This window comes from Oncorhynchus masou, chromosome 9 (genome assembly GCF_036934945.1).
Source record: "Oncorhynchus masou masou isolate Uvic2021 chromosome 9, UVic_Omas_1.1, whole genome shotgun sequence".
NCBI lineage: Eukaryota > Metazoa > Chordata > Actinopteri > Salmoniformes > Salmonidae > Oncorhynchus > Oncorhynchus masou.
The window spans coordinates 46715311-46731022 of record NC_088220.1 but is presented as its reverse complement, the minus strand read 5'-3'; the positions used below and the strand labels follow the sequence as shown (position 1 = coordinate 46731022).

The 15712-nt window shown below is 43.3% G+C and overlaps 1 protein-coding gene and 1 long non-coding RNA gene across 4 annotated transcripts; one reads left to right on the top strand and one right to left on the bottom strand.

The window, feature by feature from the left end:
- Positions 1–3241: 3241 nt before the first annotated feature.
- Positions 3242–9524, bottom strand: LOC135546055 (hepatic and glial cell adhesion molecule-like). Of its 3 annotated transcripts, XM_064974161.1 has the most exons (8): positions 9384–9521; positions 8898–9060; positions 7016–7363; positions 6207–6488; positions 5360–5453; positions 4830–4921; positions 4512–4591; positions 3242–4401 (listed from the first exon to the last, which is right to left on the bottom strand). In XM_064974161.1, the coding sequence occupies exons 2-8, from the start codon at positions 8977–8979 to the stop codon at positions 4066–4068; spliced, it is 1314 nt and encodes a 437-aa protein (XP_064830233.1). In that variant the 5' UTR covers positions 8980–9060; positions 9384–9521; the 3' UTR covers positions 3242–4065. The 3 variants fall into 3 exon arrangements, with proteins under 3 accessions (XP_064830233.1, XP_064830232.1, XP_064830234.1); XM_064974160.1 differs by having other exon boundaries at positions 7016–7359; positions 8898–9524; XM_064974162.1 differs by lacking the exon at positions 9384–9521 and having other exon boundaries at positions 8898–9067.
- LOC135546056 (uncharacterized) lies at positions 4915–7022 on the top strand. Its single transcript, XR_010456540.1, has 3 exons — positions 4915–4997; positions 6269–6485; positions 6919–7022. It is a non-coding gene; the product is annotated as an uncharacterized LOC135546056 (long non-coding RNA).
- Positions 9525–15712: the final 6188 nt, after the last annotated feature.

Below are 15712 nucleotides of genomic sequence, written 5' to 3'. Positions count from 1 at the left end.
AGCCTCCTCCACCTTGATTCACAGGGACGGATATGCCACTGACTGACTGACTCCTCAACACAATACAGGCCAGATAGAGCCACACGTAGCTGCTGTGACCAACCTGTCCCAAAGGTATAATTATAGGCCGCGAAGTACACATCACCTGAGTGGGAGAGGCAGAAAAGGCACACCGAGAGCTCGGACTAATACGAGAGATGAGAGATGGCTCCGTAGATCAAAGACAATGTTCCAGAACAACCAACTCAATCAAAAAGAACCACTCTTCTGTATTTGCTTACGATGTTATATTGTGCCAGCCCAGCTCAGTAGCCTCAAGTGTTGTGTGGCCGGAGCCAAATTATATTTACAAATGGAACAGGAACAATTGGGCTGAGGATCAAAACCAGATACATTTTCAACGCTTATGTAACTTGAGAGAAAGGAGCTTCACACCTTTCCGGGTAATCAGGGAGGCAGAATCAACGCAACAAAGGCGACAAAGTGCAAAGTGCGGTCCGATTTTCATGATAAAAGATGTACAGCTGGAGATCTGAGAGGAAGCCATTAACCTGATAATAAGGATGGAACATGGGCACCAACCAACCTCTCTCTATCTCTCTCTCTCTCTCTCTCTCTCTCTCTCTCTCTCTCTCTCTCTATCTTGCTCCCGCTCTCTCTCCCTTTATCTCCTTCTCCTCATCCCTCTCTTTCTTTCTTGCTCCCCTCATCTCCTACTCTCACAATTTATCCTCACTCACTCACTCACTCACTCACTCACTCACTCACTCACTCACTCACTCACTCACTCACTCACTCACTCACTCACACTCTCTCTCTCTCTCTCACTCACTTACTCTCTCTTTCTCTCTTTCTCTCTCTCACTTACTCTCTCTTTCTCTCTCTTTCTCTTTCTCTCTCTCTCACTCTCACTTTCTCTCTCTCTCTCTCCCTCAGACCCTAACACAGCTCAGAAATATTGAACACTGCTCAGAAGCTCCTTTTATCTCCTTTCTCTCTCCTTTCTCCACATCCTTCATGTTTTGTGTCCTCATGTCTGGGAGGATGAAAGACCCTTGTTTACCTATTCTTCATCTTTGTCCTCCTCTGTAGCTATTGGATACATCAAGTACAGATACTGTCCTGTAGGTAAATCAGGGGTATCTTACTGCCTTGGGGCCATTTCTATAAAGAGGAGGGACATCTGTCAAACAACAATAACATCAATGGCAACAACAACAACAAAACACATGTACAATGGTACAAAGTCACCTAACAATTAAAGTTAATAACACATTGCATAAACACATTGCATAAATACTATTAACTTTTAAGTCACAATTTTTCACTGAATTGTTATTTGCCCAGAATCTTTGTCGCTAAATCAGAAACTAGCGTAAAGAGCATAATGGGGGCATAATTAGATGGGGGGCTTCTTTAATGGTCCTTAGGTGAACTGGTCGAGAGCCTTCTGCAAGGCTCTGGTCAGGCCTACTGTTTGTCTACCAACAGAGCAATATAAAAGCTGTGGTCTTCACATGAGAAGCCTCTATGGAAGTAGCAGACCAAAGTTATTTCTGAGCTTGAAACACACCTCTATGGTACTGCATTTGCCTTGTGGTCCAAACTAAATATGTAGTGGGGGCATCCAAATGTCTTAAACTGTTGTAATGGTCTGTTCCTGGGCTTGACGGAGCCATTGACCGCATGTCTGTGCAATTGTGCGCTGTGAAGTTCTGAAGGTAAATCAGCCCCACCCCCCCAAGCAAGAAAACATTTCTTGCAATTTGACCCATTTTGCCATGGGGTGGAGAGAAAATGTAATTTTATAAAAACATGTCATGCAATTCTATTGATTTTGCTATGGGCTAGAAAGATATTTTTGCAGTTTTAAAGCAAATCTTCTGCAGTTCTACACATTTTGCCATGGAGCAGCGAGAACATTTTGCGATTTTATTAGAAATTTCATGCAATTATACAAATTTTGCCATGTGGCAGAGATACATTTTTTTCAGTTTTAAAGCAAATTTTCTGCAATTCTACAAATGTTGCCATGGCTTGGAGAAAATGTTTTTCAGTTTTAAAGCTAATTTCCGGTAATCTACACATTTTGGTATGACTTAGGCCATGTTAATGATACAGTATCTGAGGGAGAGTGAATAATTGAAATTAATGGGGGCGCCCTGCATGCCCGGTTGGTATTCGGCCATGACTACCACAAGTTTAGATACCTGGCTTGACTAACTGAGGCTAATTGAGTGACTGTCAGTGACTGACAAAACAAGAGAAAGACTGCTCGTGCACAACCAAATTTCATACTTACACCTTGTGTATTCTACTATTCTAACTCTCAACAGTAAGTTGAGACCCAGACTGAGTTCCTAAAATAATATCTTATGTCGCTTATGCCTGGAAGCCGGCCCTGAGGTTAGCATGCTCCACCTGTAGGTCTTTTCAGCTGGGGCCTCAACCTTCATCTCAACCTCTGAAAGCACTTTAGACCACTATTCAAGCTCAATCTACCAGTTAGTGTTCTGTAGCCTTTAGTGTTGGAGTGCAGGTCTCCATTTTAAACCCAGTGATTGACCCAGGGGTCTCATCAGTTTGATTAGAAGTATCCACCCGGTAACAGTCAAGAGTGCCTATGATTAGAGATATACCGGTAGGGTAGGCCCTCTGTATAATCACAGACCTCGTCATCCCGGTCATGAACAATTTTTACTCTGGCCCAAGGCTGTGTTACAGACTATGAAATCAAAATGCAAATTTAAATGGGATAGTTGGCAAAACAACATAGGTTACTACGGTAATAACTGTGTTCTGTGTGTGAAATTCCCTACTGCTTAGAAATACTACAGCTAAATGCATTTGAGAGAGCATACAGAGCAAAGCTATCTCATCTATAGAAGGTATGTGGGTGGGTGGGGGGGTTGTATCTTGTAAAATGTATTAGGGATTTGTAACTGTGTTTGTGTGTATTGTGTTTTTTCTTAGATGTATTCGTTTTTCAACATGTTGTTATTTTTTTTTACATTTCTTAAGGACAATTGGAAAAATAGCCCTTTGTTGGCTGAAAGAGATCCTAGTAAAATCAAAACTTCCGCTGTTGCACTTCTTAGGAAAAACACAGAAAGCTGACCTTGGGCATCACCTACTGGACACATGAAGGACTTGCAGACTGGCATACAGCTAGTATTGAAAATAAATAACAGTTTTTATGGTGTTGAACGGGTAAAAGTAAAACTATTTTATGGTATTTTCCAACATAGCATTTATTGTTTGATTTTTGAGGTTATAAAATGGCATACTTAATTTTGAAACATGGACTAGAAAGACGTTAATGTTATTTGAAAAAATGTATTTGGAGGTAAAATGTCCCCAAAACAATTCTAAGAACATTACATACACTATTGACATATGTACATAATGAGTCCAAGGCTTAGGATGGCAGTTTCTTTGCGACCCCCTTCCCCATTACCTCTACTGGAAGTAGCAAATCAAACAAATTGCACTCCATGCATTATCATTACCTTAACTTTCAAGTAATAACATATCCAGATCCCATTGACTGTGGCCACTTACATCCCCCTTGCTCCTTACCATGTGGCAACTACCATACATTGCTTGCCCCCCCAAAATGATTGGTGGATACTGTACTAGAAAGGTGTGTGGAGATGTTACATGAGTTCATCAGAATAGCCACGGGGGTTAGCCTGGTCCCAGATCTGTATGTGTTCTGATTATCATCGTCACCACAGCAGAGAGGAGTTGGCTAAAGCACAAAGTGATCTAGAGTCAGGCTACATGGAGGCCATTGGTCCAAGTTGATTCACACCTGAAACAATCTCACAGCGGTGTTGTGCAGTATGAACGATGTTTCATGTTTTTAAACCTTGGTGGGGAAAATGAACAACTATCCAGGGGTATAGGAAAACCATGATCAGAGCAGTTGATCCTGGTGTAACAAATATCTTTACACCAAAATTCAACTAAACAGACAAGATAATGCACACATGTCCATGGATAGATGTGGATGAATTCTACAGGTGAAGCAGTGATAGGTGAGTGGGGGTGGTCATTCAGACGTTAATCCTGGTCGTCGGACTCTGGGGTGGCCGGGGGCTCCTCTGTCTGTCGATTGGAGGGGATGCCCACAGGAGGGCGAAGTTTATGCCCAGAGCTCTGGACATGTGGAGGTGAACCAGGCGGTGGAGTTGAGGGCATGACAGGTGGCTGGCCAGGGGGCCTGAGTGGGGTGGCAGGGGGCGAGGGAACAGGGGTATGGGGATATTTTCGGACAGGCCGGGTGGGTGCCTCGGGTGAGTGGGAGGACAGTGGGAGGGGGCTGGGGTAACCGGGCGGGGCGAGGACTGAGAGGCTGATGGAGTTGGCTGAATACTCGTCCTCACTTTTGAGACTGTCCTGGAACAACAACAATGAAGGAATAGATTTAAGCAGAAAAGACGAAGGGAAAACTAGCAACATTCTTTAAAATAATCAAGTCTTTGTAAATTTAAAAATCTGTGACTTACATCTTCATTGAGAACGTAAAGAGCCATTGGGCTCCTGCGGCCAGGTGTTCCATGGGCTATTGTTGTTGGCACCACATCAACTGCAAATGAAATAATGTGTGAAACAACTGCACAAACTGAGTGTAGGACTACTCTGCAAAAAAATGTGTACTGACTATAACTTTTCCATGAAATCTGTCCATCTAAAAAGGTTTGCGTTCAAATATCTGAAATAGGAAGGATGAATAAATTAACTAAATAATTAGCGTCGGGAACAAAGAAAAGCATAAATTCAAAAGCACCTGACTGCCAAAAGCTCACATCCCTCTCTCCCCTTACCCTCGTGACTGACGTCACTCCTGACGTCACTCCGCTCTACATATACCGGAGATCTCTGCAACGCGGCTGCCATGGCAGCCCGCCGCTTCTTCCTTAACCCCAACGAGAGAGAAATAGGAGATGAGCGTTTCGCATGTATACTCGTGTTTCTGTTTCCTTCAAGAACATGTAAGCCCAATTGTTTTTAAAATTACTCCATATAGTGTAAATCTAGCCTGGTCGCAGATCTGTTTGTGCTTTATAGCCACACCATTGACAATGACTATAGGAGTAGGCTACACAGCACAAACAGCTCTGGCACCAGGCTAGTGAGACACCGTTATCATTGCATTGTAGACAAGAGCGATAGAATCCATCCCGGACGATACTAGCAGTGTCAGAACCTTAGTGTAACATTGGACGCAGAGTAGTAGAGAGCAGGGCCAGGGCATTAAGATTCTAGCCGCCTGCTCCTTGCCTAGTGCTTAGTTCTGGTTCCCGAGACATATCAAAGCAAATAGGGAGATGGAGGCACAATGTGGAGCTCTTACTTTCTGGAGGGCTTCCAGCAGGCGCACACTGTCACCAGGGTGATGAGGAGGAAAATGCCCCCGGTGGTGAGGATGATATACAGGGAACTCCGTCCTAGCAAAGGAAGGAATCCTATGGTCAACAGAGTAGTCCTTTCTCAAACACCGCAAGCACTTCACCACTGTCCAAGCGAAGAGTCCTCTTGGTCTAGACAAAGATGTCACCTCTAGGCTCTGGAAATTAGCTACACTCTCCTCTTTCGCTACTATAGGGCTCTCTTTGCACACTCCACTTTAGATCTTTTAGTGGAGGCCCAAATAACATCAAATAAAATGGAAGGTTCTCCTAGCCTGGTACTGGACTAGACAGCACAAACAGATCTGGAACCAAGCTAAGGATTTCCAGCACTAGCTGGGCCAGCCAAGTCTGTGTGTGAAAGTGGCTGCTTTGAGGCTTTGTACATGGCTGTATGTACGGAGAGAATATAGGACCCTCACTGGGCTAGCTGATATTTTGTCACACTGCGATTACGTCCCAAATGGCACCATATTCCCTATATAGTGCACTACTTTGGATCATGGTCAAAAGTAGTGCACTATAAATGAAATAGGGTACCATTTGGTACACATCCCTTGTCCCTGTAAGGCCAATAATGAAGTAAGGATTAGTGTGCTCCACTGGGGCAAGACCTCAGCTCCTGGACATCATAAATAACTTGCTTTTCACTGGTCTGGTCCAGTCGGTCGGTCAATTTAGTTTCTTCAGAATTAACTTGTATCTCAAACTTTCTCTGACTGGTACATGCTGAAGCAATCAATATAAATATGCTTGCTAAGGAGCAAGTACTACATCTGTGGTTCTACTTACTGTAGACGGTGAGTTTGACGGGCACACTCCTCATGCTGCTTATTGGGTTCTCCACTGTACAGCTGTAGAAGTCATCGTCTGACATCAGCACCCGGGCGATGGTCAGATACTTCATGTCATGTGACAGGAGCAAGCGTGAGTCATTGGTCAGCACCTTTCCCCCTTTCAGCCAGCCATAGGTGGGCTTGGTGCCATCGCCGTGGGAACAGTGTAAGGTGAAGAGTTCACTCAACTCCAGCACCGAGGAGGCTATCATTTGGACGAAGGGTCTGGACACAGGTACTGTGAGGACAATACACAACAGCATGTCAAATAGATGATTTACAGGAGACAACCAGTAATCCACTGTTTATATAGTATGGCATTTGCTTATACCAGTAAATTATTTGTGAAGAAATAACAAGCTACCTACTCTTTAAAAAGTAGGCCTTCGAAATAACTTATAAATGTATAAGATATACTAAGACATAAGATATACTTTGTTTAAAGTATGGCCACACTTTTTAGCCTTGCACCTCAGTCTGGGATAGCATCATGTGATGTAAATTCACTAAGGTCAATAGTTGGTCAGTTGTTGGACTGTTTATTTGATATGTCAGCCTGAGCAGTATTGTTAACACAATCTCAATTATTGAAATAAACTAAATATGCCATTTAGCAGAAACTTTTATCCAAAGCGACTTACAGTCACGCGTGCCAAAATCTTTTACAGACTGTGTGTATGGGTGATCATGGGAATCTATAACCCACTATCCTGGCGTTGCAAGCGCCATGCTCTACCAAATGAGCTACAGAGGAAACCTTCCTACCATCTACGGTGAGGTTGATGTTGCGCTCCGCAGTGAAGGGATCGTCTGTGATGGAGATCTCCACTTCATAGGCCCCCTCGTCAGACAGCTGCAGGTTGTGGAGGAGCAAGGTGCCATTCTCAAACACCATGATGCGGTCCCTGTACTCGGGCCGCAGATTCCCGATGATGCTGGTGCCTATGGACTGGACTACGGTGATGGGCTGCTGCTTGTCCCTCTTCAGCTGCCACTTGATGACCGGTTGGTCAGAGCTAGTGCTGGTGTAGCTGACGGAGAGGAGGGCCTCTCCACCCAACGTGCCTCGGACCAGATGAGCCTGACTGGTGATGTTGACGCCGGCCACTCTGACTGCATGGACACAGTCCAACACAAGATGTTCAGTGAACACTGTGGCAGACTATACAGTGCAGGATATAGTGATCACGTGTAAGTGGTTCATTACTTTAAGCAGAGTGATCTACTCTAGTATAAGGTCCTAATAACGAGTCTGGAACTTTCTGATGTTTTGTATTTTGTCTTTATATGCCATTCACAGATATACAGTATTAAATAAAGTCAGATATGGGTCTAAAGTTTCCACTCCAATCCCTAAATGAGTCCAGAAGTAGACTTTTCAAATCAAGACTACTCAAAATCCAGTTAAATCTACAAGTGAAAACAGCGCCCTCAAACGTCCTCATTATTACCGCAATCAATCATTCAGTGAAAATTCAATAACGGGTAAGGACCTCTCCAAACAAGCCCAACGTATTTCATCTGTTTTGATTTGTGTACCATTAATGGATCCCCCTTCAGCATACAGGAGGATGGCTTACAACATAACCCGCATTTCATCCCTTAGAGTCTAGTTCTGCCCTGGAAACCACACACACTAATGCCATAATACTCACAGCGGAGTTTCCTTTAAGTCACCACATCCTTGACCACATGTAGCCATAGGCTAGAGCCACTGATGGGCACTGTACCTAATGGATGGGCTGTTGCATGTCATGCTGGGGCAAGAGAGAGAGAGAGAGACCGTCTGGCACCGACCCTCCTCGGCCACAGCTCTGCTCCCTGTAGCGTGTCTGCATGGCATCGTTCGATCGCCGTGGCAACTATTTTCAGCCTGAAGGAGGTTGCCGGGAGAGGCAGACAAAGGCCAGGATTGTTGGCCTGATTTCCTCCCTCCCGTGGTATAAAAAGCCACTGGGAGAGACATGCTCTTTGTGATTGTAGAAGCAGGAGACACAAGGGTTCAGTGATTCTGCTAATAGTGGATGGTCACAATTGCACAACAGACAGTCACACAGCAGAAGCAGGCTGAGCCAGGCTCCTAATGCAGAGACACCACCACCACCTCCACTGCTGCTTGTGCTCCAACTCCAAGACCCCCAAAGCCTTTTCTCGTAATATAATAATTGTTAACCTATACTTCCAATAACAGCTCACCCAGGTTCCTTTTACTACAGCTGTATGGCTCGATAGACCTGTGGCTTGGAGCTAATCTACACAGAGGGTACACCAGAACAAAACAATTCTCACTGCCTGGGCCAATGAAATATGTTGTATAGCACTTAGCCTACTTTAACATAGTATTTCATTAATTGATCAAGTACATAACGGAATAATGGTTACAGCCAAATTCTGTATAACAAAACAAATGTGAAACAACCTGTGAATTGAAATAAGAAAGCTATGTAAATCTCAAATATCTCCACTATTACCTGACTACTATGTGATAAACATATTTGCCAATATAGTCACATATCTATTCATTCAAACTACACTTACTTTAAACTTATTTCCTGACTCAGCCACTAGTTCTTTTCCACATTGTGTTTCCCAAAAAGCAAGTCGTAAAGTTTGAAAGCCTCTTCTCGTAATACAATAATACACTTACCTGCCTGGAAAAAAAGGAGTAGGCCGAAGAGTGAAAATAGTGAAGGAATAGCTGTTTCTTCTTTCTTCCTCTCCCCCTTCATCTTGGGTAAAGCGCTGAGTCCCTCTCCCACCCAATGAGCATGATTTGTCCACTCCAGGCACGTCCTTGAGAATGCACAAGACTGCAAAACTGGGCTCAGTTGCCTGCCTGCTCTTAACCACAGCACTCAGGATCCCAGCATGAACAAAAGCACTGAGTGTGTGTGTGTGTGTATCCTCAGCTTTCTTAGACATAGATAAATAAGCACCGTTGTTTTATTTATTATGGTGGGTGGCTGAAGAACATAGCTACATTTCATTGTTGCTCTTTTCTGCACTGCAAATTGTATGGCTGTCAAATTTGCTATTACCAATGACGAGTTCACATATTTCAAGCATATGTATATGGTTTCAATAGATTTCAAAATATAGTGCAATAAAAAACAAGGGTATTCAGTAACAGTACCTTGATTGTCCTTCCTACAGTGCTGCTCAGAATTGTTCAATAAACCAAAGGCTTTATAAAAGGACCCAAATCATAGAAACAGAATGACTGCTCTTAAAAAACAACTACCCCCTCTCCCCAACTACTGTCCCCACCCCCTGCCAACCCCCCTCCAGACTCACACTATAAATGAGAGCAACACTGATTATGTATTAGTCCACACAAACTGTTTTGCAACTAAATGTAGGTTAGTCCCTCCCTGTTACGGCCTGTTTGCTTCCATTTGGTTCTTTAGTTAATACACCGCATATGTAAGAGGGAAGAGAAGTATGGGAAGTACTCAAAAAAAAAACATGCTATGTGTTCCCAGTGTGGCCGCTAGGTGGTGCAACAGAAAATCAATGATCATTGCAGAAATAATACACTGGAGATATGAACAATAAAGGACACATTACGATAGATGTTGTTATAACATGTTTTGATATTTCTGATCATCTTATCATTGTAACAATACCTGCCATTCAGCTTCTTGTTGCAGCATGTACAATGGCGTTCAGACAAGTAAAAAGTAAGTTATCTCTCTGACACTATACAGTGCCTTCTGAAAGTATTCACACCCCTAGACTTTTTCCACATTTTGTTGTTACAGCCTGAATTTAAATTGATTAAATTGAAATGTTTTGTCACTGGCCTACATAATACCCCATATTGTCAAAGTGGAATTAAAATCATAAAAAAATCAAGTGATGGAATGTCTTGAGTCAATAAGTATTCAACCACTTTATTATGGCAAGCCTGAATAAGGTAAGGAGTACACATTTTATTAACAAGTCACATAATGAGTTGCAATGGACTCACTCTGTCTGCAATAATAGTGTTTAACATATTATTTTAATGACTGCGTCATCTCTGTACACCACACATACAATTATCTGTAAGGTCCCTCAGTCGAGCAGTGGATTTCAAACACAGATTGAACAACAAAGACCAGGGAGGTTTTCCAATGCCTCACAAAGAAGGGCACCTATTGGTAGATGGGCAAAAAGAGAATGAAAAGCAGACATGCAATATCCCTTTGGATGGTGTATCATTACACCCAATCACTACAAAGATGCAGGCTTCCTTCCTAACTCAGTTGCCGGAGAGGAAGGAAATCACTCAGGGATTTCACCATGAGGCCAATGGTGACTTTAAAACAGTTACATAGTTGAATTGCTGTGATAGGAGAAAACTGAGGTTGGATCAACAGCATTGTAGTTACTCCACTATACTAACCTAATTGACAGAGTAAAAAGAAGGAAGCTTGTACAGATTCGAAATATTCCAAAACATGCATCCTGTTTCCAACAAGGCACTAAAGTAATACTGCAAAGAGTGTGGCAAAGCCATTCACCTTTTGCCCTGAATGCAAAATGTTATGTTTGGGGCAAATCCAATACAACACATTACCGAGTAGCATTATTCACATTTTAGAGCACGGCGTTGGCTGCATAACATGGGTATGCTTGTAATAGTTAAGGACGGGGGAGTTTTTCAGGATAAAAAGTAAATGGAATGGAGCTAAGCACAGGCAAAATCCTTGAGGAAAAACTGGTTCAGTCTGTTTCCACCAGACAGACACTGGGAGATTAATTCCCCTTTCATCAATAACCTAAAACACAAGGCCAAATCTCCACTGGAGTTTCTTACCAAGAAGACAGTGAATGTTCCTGAGTGGCCGAGTTATAGTGTTGACTGAAATCTGCTTGAAAATCTATTGCAAGACCTGAAAATGGTTGTCCAGCAATGAGCAACAACCAATTTGACAGAGCTTGAAGAATTTTGAAAATAATAAGAGGGAAAATGTTGTACAATCCAGGTGGATAGCTCTAAGAGACTTACCCAGAAAGACTCACAGCTGTAAACGCTGGCAAAGGTGATTCTAACATGTATTGTCTCAGGGGGTTGAATACTTATCTAATCAAGATGTATTAGTGTTTTCTTTTTCATATATATATATATGTGTGTGTATGTATTTTAAATGTCTTCCACTTTGACATTGCAGATTACAAAAATTGACAATTACATCTATTATTGTTGTAGGGGCTCCTGAGTGGCGCAGCGATCTAAGGCACTGCATCTCTTTAAGGTTCTGTATTTATTTTCTTTGTCAATCTTGTGTTCTGTTTCGTTGTGTTCTTGAACATAACCCTGCTTCTTTTTTTTCTTTTTACCCCTTTTTCTCCCCAGTTTCATGGTATCCAATTGTTTTAGTAGCTACTATCTTGTCTCATCGCTACAACTCCCATACGGGCTTGGGAGAGACGAAGGTAGAAAGTCATGGGTCCTCCGATACTATCTTGTCTCATCGCTACAACTCCCGTACGGGCTTGGGAGAGACGAAGGTAGAAAGTCATGGGTCCTCCGATACTATCTTGTCTCATCGCTACAACTCCCGTACGGGCTTGGGAGAGACGAAGGTAGAAAGTCATGGGTCCTCCGATACACAACCCAACCAAGCCGCACTGCTTCTTAACACAGCGCGCATCCAACCCGGAAGCCAGCCGCACCAATGTGTCGGAGGAAACACCGTGCACCTGGCAACCTTGGTTAGTGTGCACTGCGCACAGCCCGCCACAGGAGTCGCTGGTGCGCGATGAGACAAGGACATCCCTACCGGCCAAGCCCTCCCTAACCCAGACGATGCTAGGCCAATTGTGTGTAGCCCCACGGACCTCCCGGTCGCGGCCGGTTACGACAGAGCCTGGGCGCGAACCCAGAGTCCCTGATGGCACAGCTGGCGCTGCAGTACAGCGCCCTGAACCACAGCGCCACAGGCTGTGACCACGGCTCCTGCCTTCTGCGAAGGTGAAATAAACACCTGCCGCACTCTGCGTGTGAATCTACACCTTTTTCTCCCTGAGTATACATTACAATCTCAGTGCGGGAAGCGTTACTACAGACCTTGGTCCGATTCCAGACTGTGTCACAGCCGGCCGCGATTGGGAGTCCCGTAGTGCGACATACAATTGGCCCAGCGTCGTCTGCGTTAGAGTTTGGCTGGGGTAGGCCGTAATTGGAGAAATAAGTGATATAAGCGGACACTTAGGGCCTCCGGCCGTTTATTTTATAAAACATTTGACTTACTGTTGAGAGTTAAAATAATAGAATACACAAGGTGTAAGTTTGAAATTTGGTTTTGCATCAGCAGTTTTTCCATTAGAGTTTTTCCAGTCACTAAGAGTCACTCAATTATCCATGTCAGCTAAAATGTTTTTGATTGTTAAGTTAATCTAGCTAGTCTAAACTTGCAATCATGGCCGAATACCGACCGAATGCCCAGGGGCCCTGACCTACAAGGGGCCCCCATTGATTTTGTTATTCATTCTCACTCAGATGTCATTAGCATGGCATACGTCATGGCAATATGTGTAGAATTGCAGGAAATTTGCTTTAAAACTGAAAAAAGTCTCACCACCCCATGGCAAAATGTATAGAATTGCAGGAAATTAGCTTGAAAACTGCAAAAAAAGTATATGCCCCATTGCAAAATGAGTAGAATTGCATGACTGTTATAAAATTGCAAAATGTTTTCTTCGCCCCGTGTCAAAATAAGTAGGACTTCAGAAAACTTGCTGTAAATCTACAAAAATGTCTCTCTGCCCCATGGCAAAATAAGTATAATTGCAGGAAATTAATTTTAAAACGTGAATATTTCTCTTCACAGTCAAGAGGGGGGCCACTACATTTTTTTGCCCACTTGGGGGGGGGGAGGGTCTTAGGACCGCTCCCTGAGTGGAACTGTCCTGTGGTCCCCGTATTTAAACTCCTCTGTAGTAAGCCATCAAAGCCTGGAGGCATGAGACACACACTCAGACTCTGTCTTGCTCTGCCCTCTGTGCCCTGGGTTAAAGCACCTCTCCCACTCCCTCTCATCTTCTAACGGCTCCTAAATCAAGGGAAACACTTGCTGTAAATATAAAACAGAGAGTATAAGGGGCCCTCATCTGCTCATGTATGAGACACACTGTCACAATATCAGAGAGAAGACACACAGCAAGTATCTGTCGACCAGACTGTTATTAAGTCGGAGACTGGATGTGGACTTGGAATCCTTTTCAAAGGCTGCTTTTACACAAACAGATTAATTCTGATTTGTTGTCTAATCATTGAAAAAAGAGCTGATCTGTTTGGTCAAAAGACCAGTTAGTGGAAAAAAAAATCTGAATTAGGTTGCCTGTGTACAGTTGTGAGTGTTGACGAGGACAAGGCTGGAGATCACTCTGTCATGCTGATTGAGATCGAATAACAGACTGGAAGCTTCAAAAGGAGTGTGGTGCTTGGAATCATTGTTCTTCCTTGGTCAACCATGATTACCTGCAAGGAAACGGGTCCCGTCATCATTGCTTTGTACAAAAAGGGCTTCACAGCCAAGGATAAGATTGCACCTAAATCAACCATTTATCGGATCATCAATAACTTCACGGAGAGCGGTTCAATTATTGTGAAAAAGGACTGGACTGTCAGGACTGTCTCCTAAAGTTGACTCAGCTTTGGGATCAGGGCACCACCAGTACAGAGCTTGCTCAGGAATGGCAGCAGGCAGGTGTGAGTGCATCTGCATGCACATTGAAGTGAAGGTTTTTTGAGGATGGCCTGGTGTCAAGAAGGGCAGCAAAGAAGCCACTTCTCTCCAGGAAAAACATCAGAGATAGACTGATATTGTAACGGTTTTGTAACGGATATTGTAACGGACCAAAATGCAGCGTGGTTAGTGTTCAACATGTTTAATATAGACGATAACCGAGAACACTACAAAATACAAAACAACAAATGTGAAAACCGAAACAGTCCTATCTGGTACAAAGACAGAAGACAATCACCCACAAAGTACCCACAGAATATGGCTGCCTAAATATGGTTCCCAATCAGAGACAATGATAGACAGCTGCCTCGAATTGAGAACCAATCTAGGCAACAATAGACCTATAAATTACCTAGAAAGGAAACAGCCCCATAAACATACAAAAACCCATAGACCAAACAAAACACATAAATCTCCCATGTCACACCCTGAACTAACCAAAATAATAAAGAAAACAAAGATAACTAAGGCCAGGGCGTGACAGATATTCTGAAAAAGGTATAGCGATTAGACTGTTGACCAGGGTAAAGTCCTATTCTCCTTTCCGATTGTTTGGGGCATCTGTAAAAAAAGCTTGTCCGGAGAAGACAAGTTGAGTGCTACCATCAGTCCTGTGTCATGCCAACAGTGAAGCATCCTGAGACCATTCATGTGTGGGGTTGCTTCTCAGCCAAGGGAGTGGGCTCACTTACAATTTTGCCTAAGAACACAGCCATGAATAAAGAATGGTACCAACACATCCTCCGAGAGCAACTTCTCCCAACCATCTAGAAACAGTTTGGTGACAAACAATGCCTTTTCCAGCATGATGGAGCACCTTGCCATAAGGCAAACGTGATAAGTAAGGGGCTCGGGGAACAAAACATCAATATTTTGGGTCCATGGCCAGGAAACTCCCCAGACCTTAATCCCATTGAGAACTTGTGGTCAATCCTCAAGAGGCCCGTGGACAAACACAAACCCACAAATTCTGACAAACTCCAAGCATTGATTATGCAAGAATGGGCTGCCATCAGTCAGGATGTGGCCCAGAAGTTAATTGACAGCATGCCAGGGCGGATTGCAGAGGTCTTGAAAAAGAAGGGTCAACACTGCAAATATTGACTCTTTGCATCAACTTCATGTAATTGTCGATAAAAGCCCTTGACACGTATGAAATGTGTGTACTTATACTTCAGTATTCCATAGTAACATCTGACAAAAATATCTAAAGACACTGAAGCAGCAAACTTTGTGGAAATTAATATTTGTGTCATTCTCAAAACTTTTGGCCACGACTGTACATGCAGCCTTATAGATGCAGTGTGTATGACTCTTGTGATGACAGCAAGGAATAACTTTTTCCCAATGGTATATCTAGGCAAGGCCAATTCCTAGCTCTGACATGGCTAGCCTCAATTAGATCTAATCTTCTCAAATCTACGAATGAATGTAGCTCTTCAGTATTCATAAGCTAGTGTGCATCATGCAGTATCGTTCCTTTTCAGTATGGGCTGAGCGATCCAGTAATCAGTGAAATTCATATTGAATTTCAATCGTACCCCCAATTACCGACAGTTTGGATAACTGTGCTGATCTAGGATCATAATGAATAAGACTATATGGGCAGGAGGGAACATATCCTAGTTCAGCACCTTTACTCTGAGACACTTTATAAATACGAGCCCTGTCCTTAAAGAGTGAGGTCGTAGACATGATGATGACCGTGATGACCAATAGAACATAC

What these genes read in the sequence shown, in the direction of transcription:
- LOC135546055 (XM_064974160.1), bottom strand. Translation starts at nt 9,172, where the DNA reads ATGTCTAAGAAAGCTGAGGATACACACACACACACACTCAGTGCTTTT. An exon ending in TGCTGGAAGCCCTCCAGAAA is followed by an intron (nt 4,922 to 5,359) that starts GTAAGAGCTCCA and finishes GTTGGGGTTAAG; the next exon opens with GAAGAAGCGGCGGGCTGCCA. An exon ending in GAGTGACGTCAGTCACGAGG is followed by an intron (nt 4,592 to 4,829) that starts GTAAGGGGAGAG and finishes TTTCATTTGCAG; the next exon opens with TTGATGTGGTGCCAACAACA.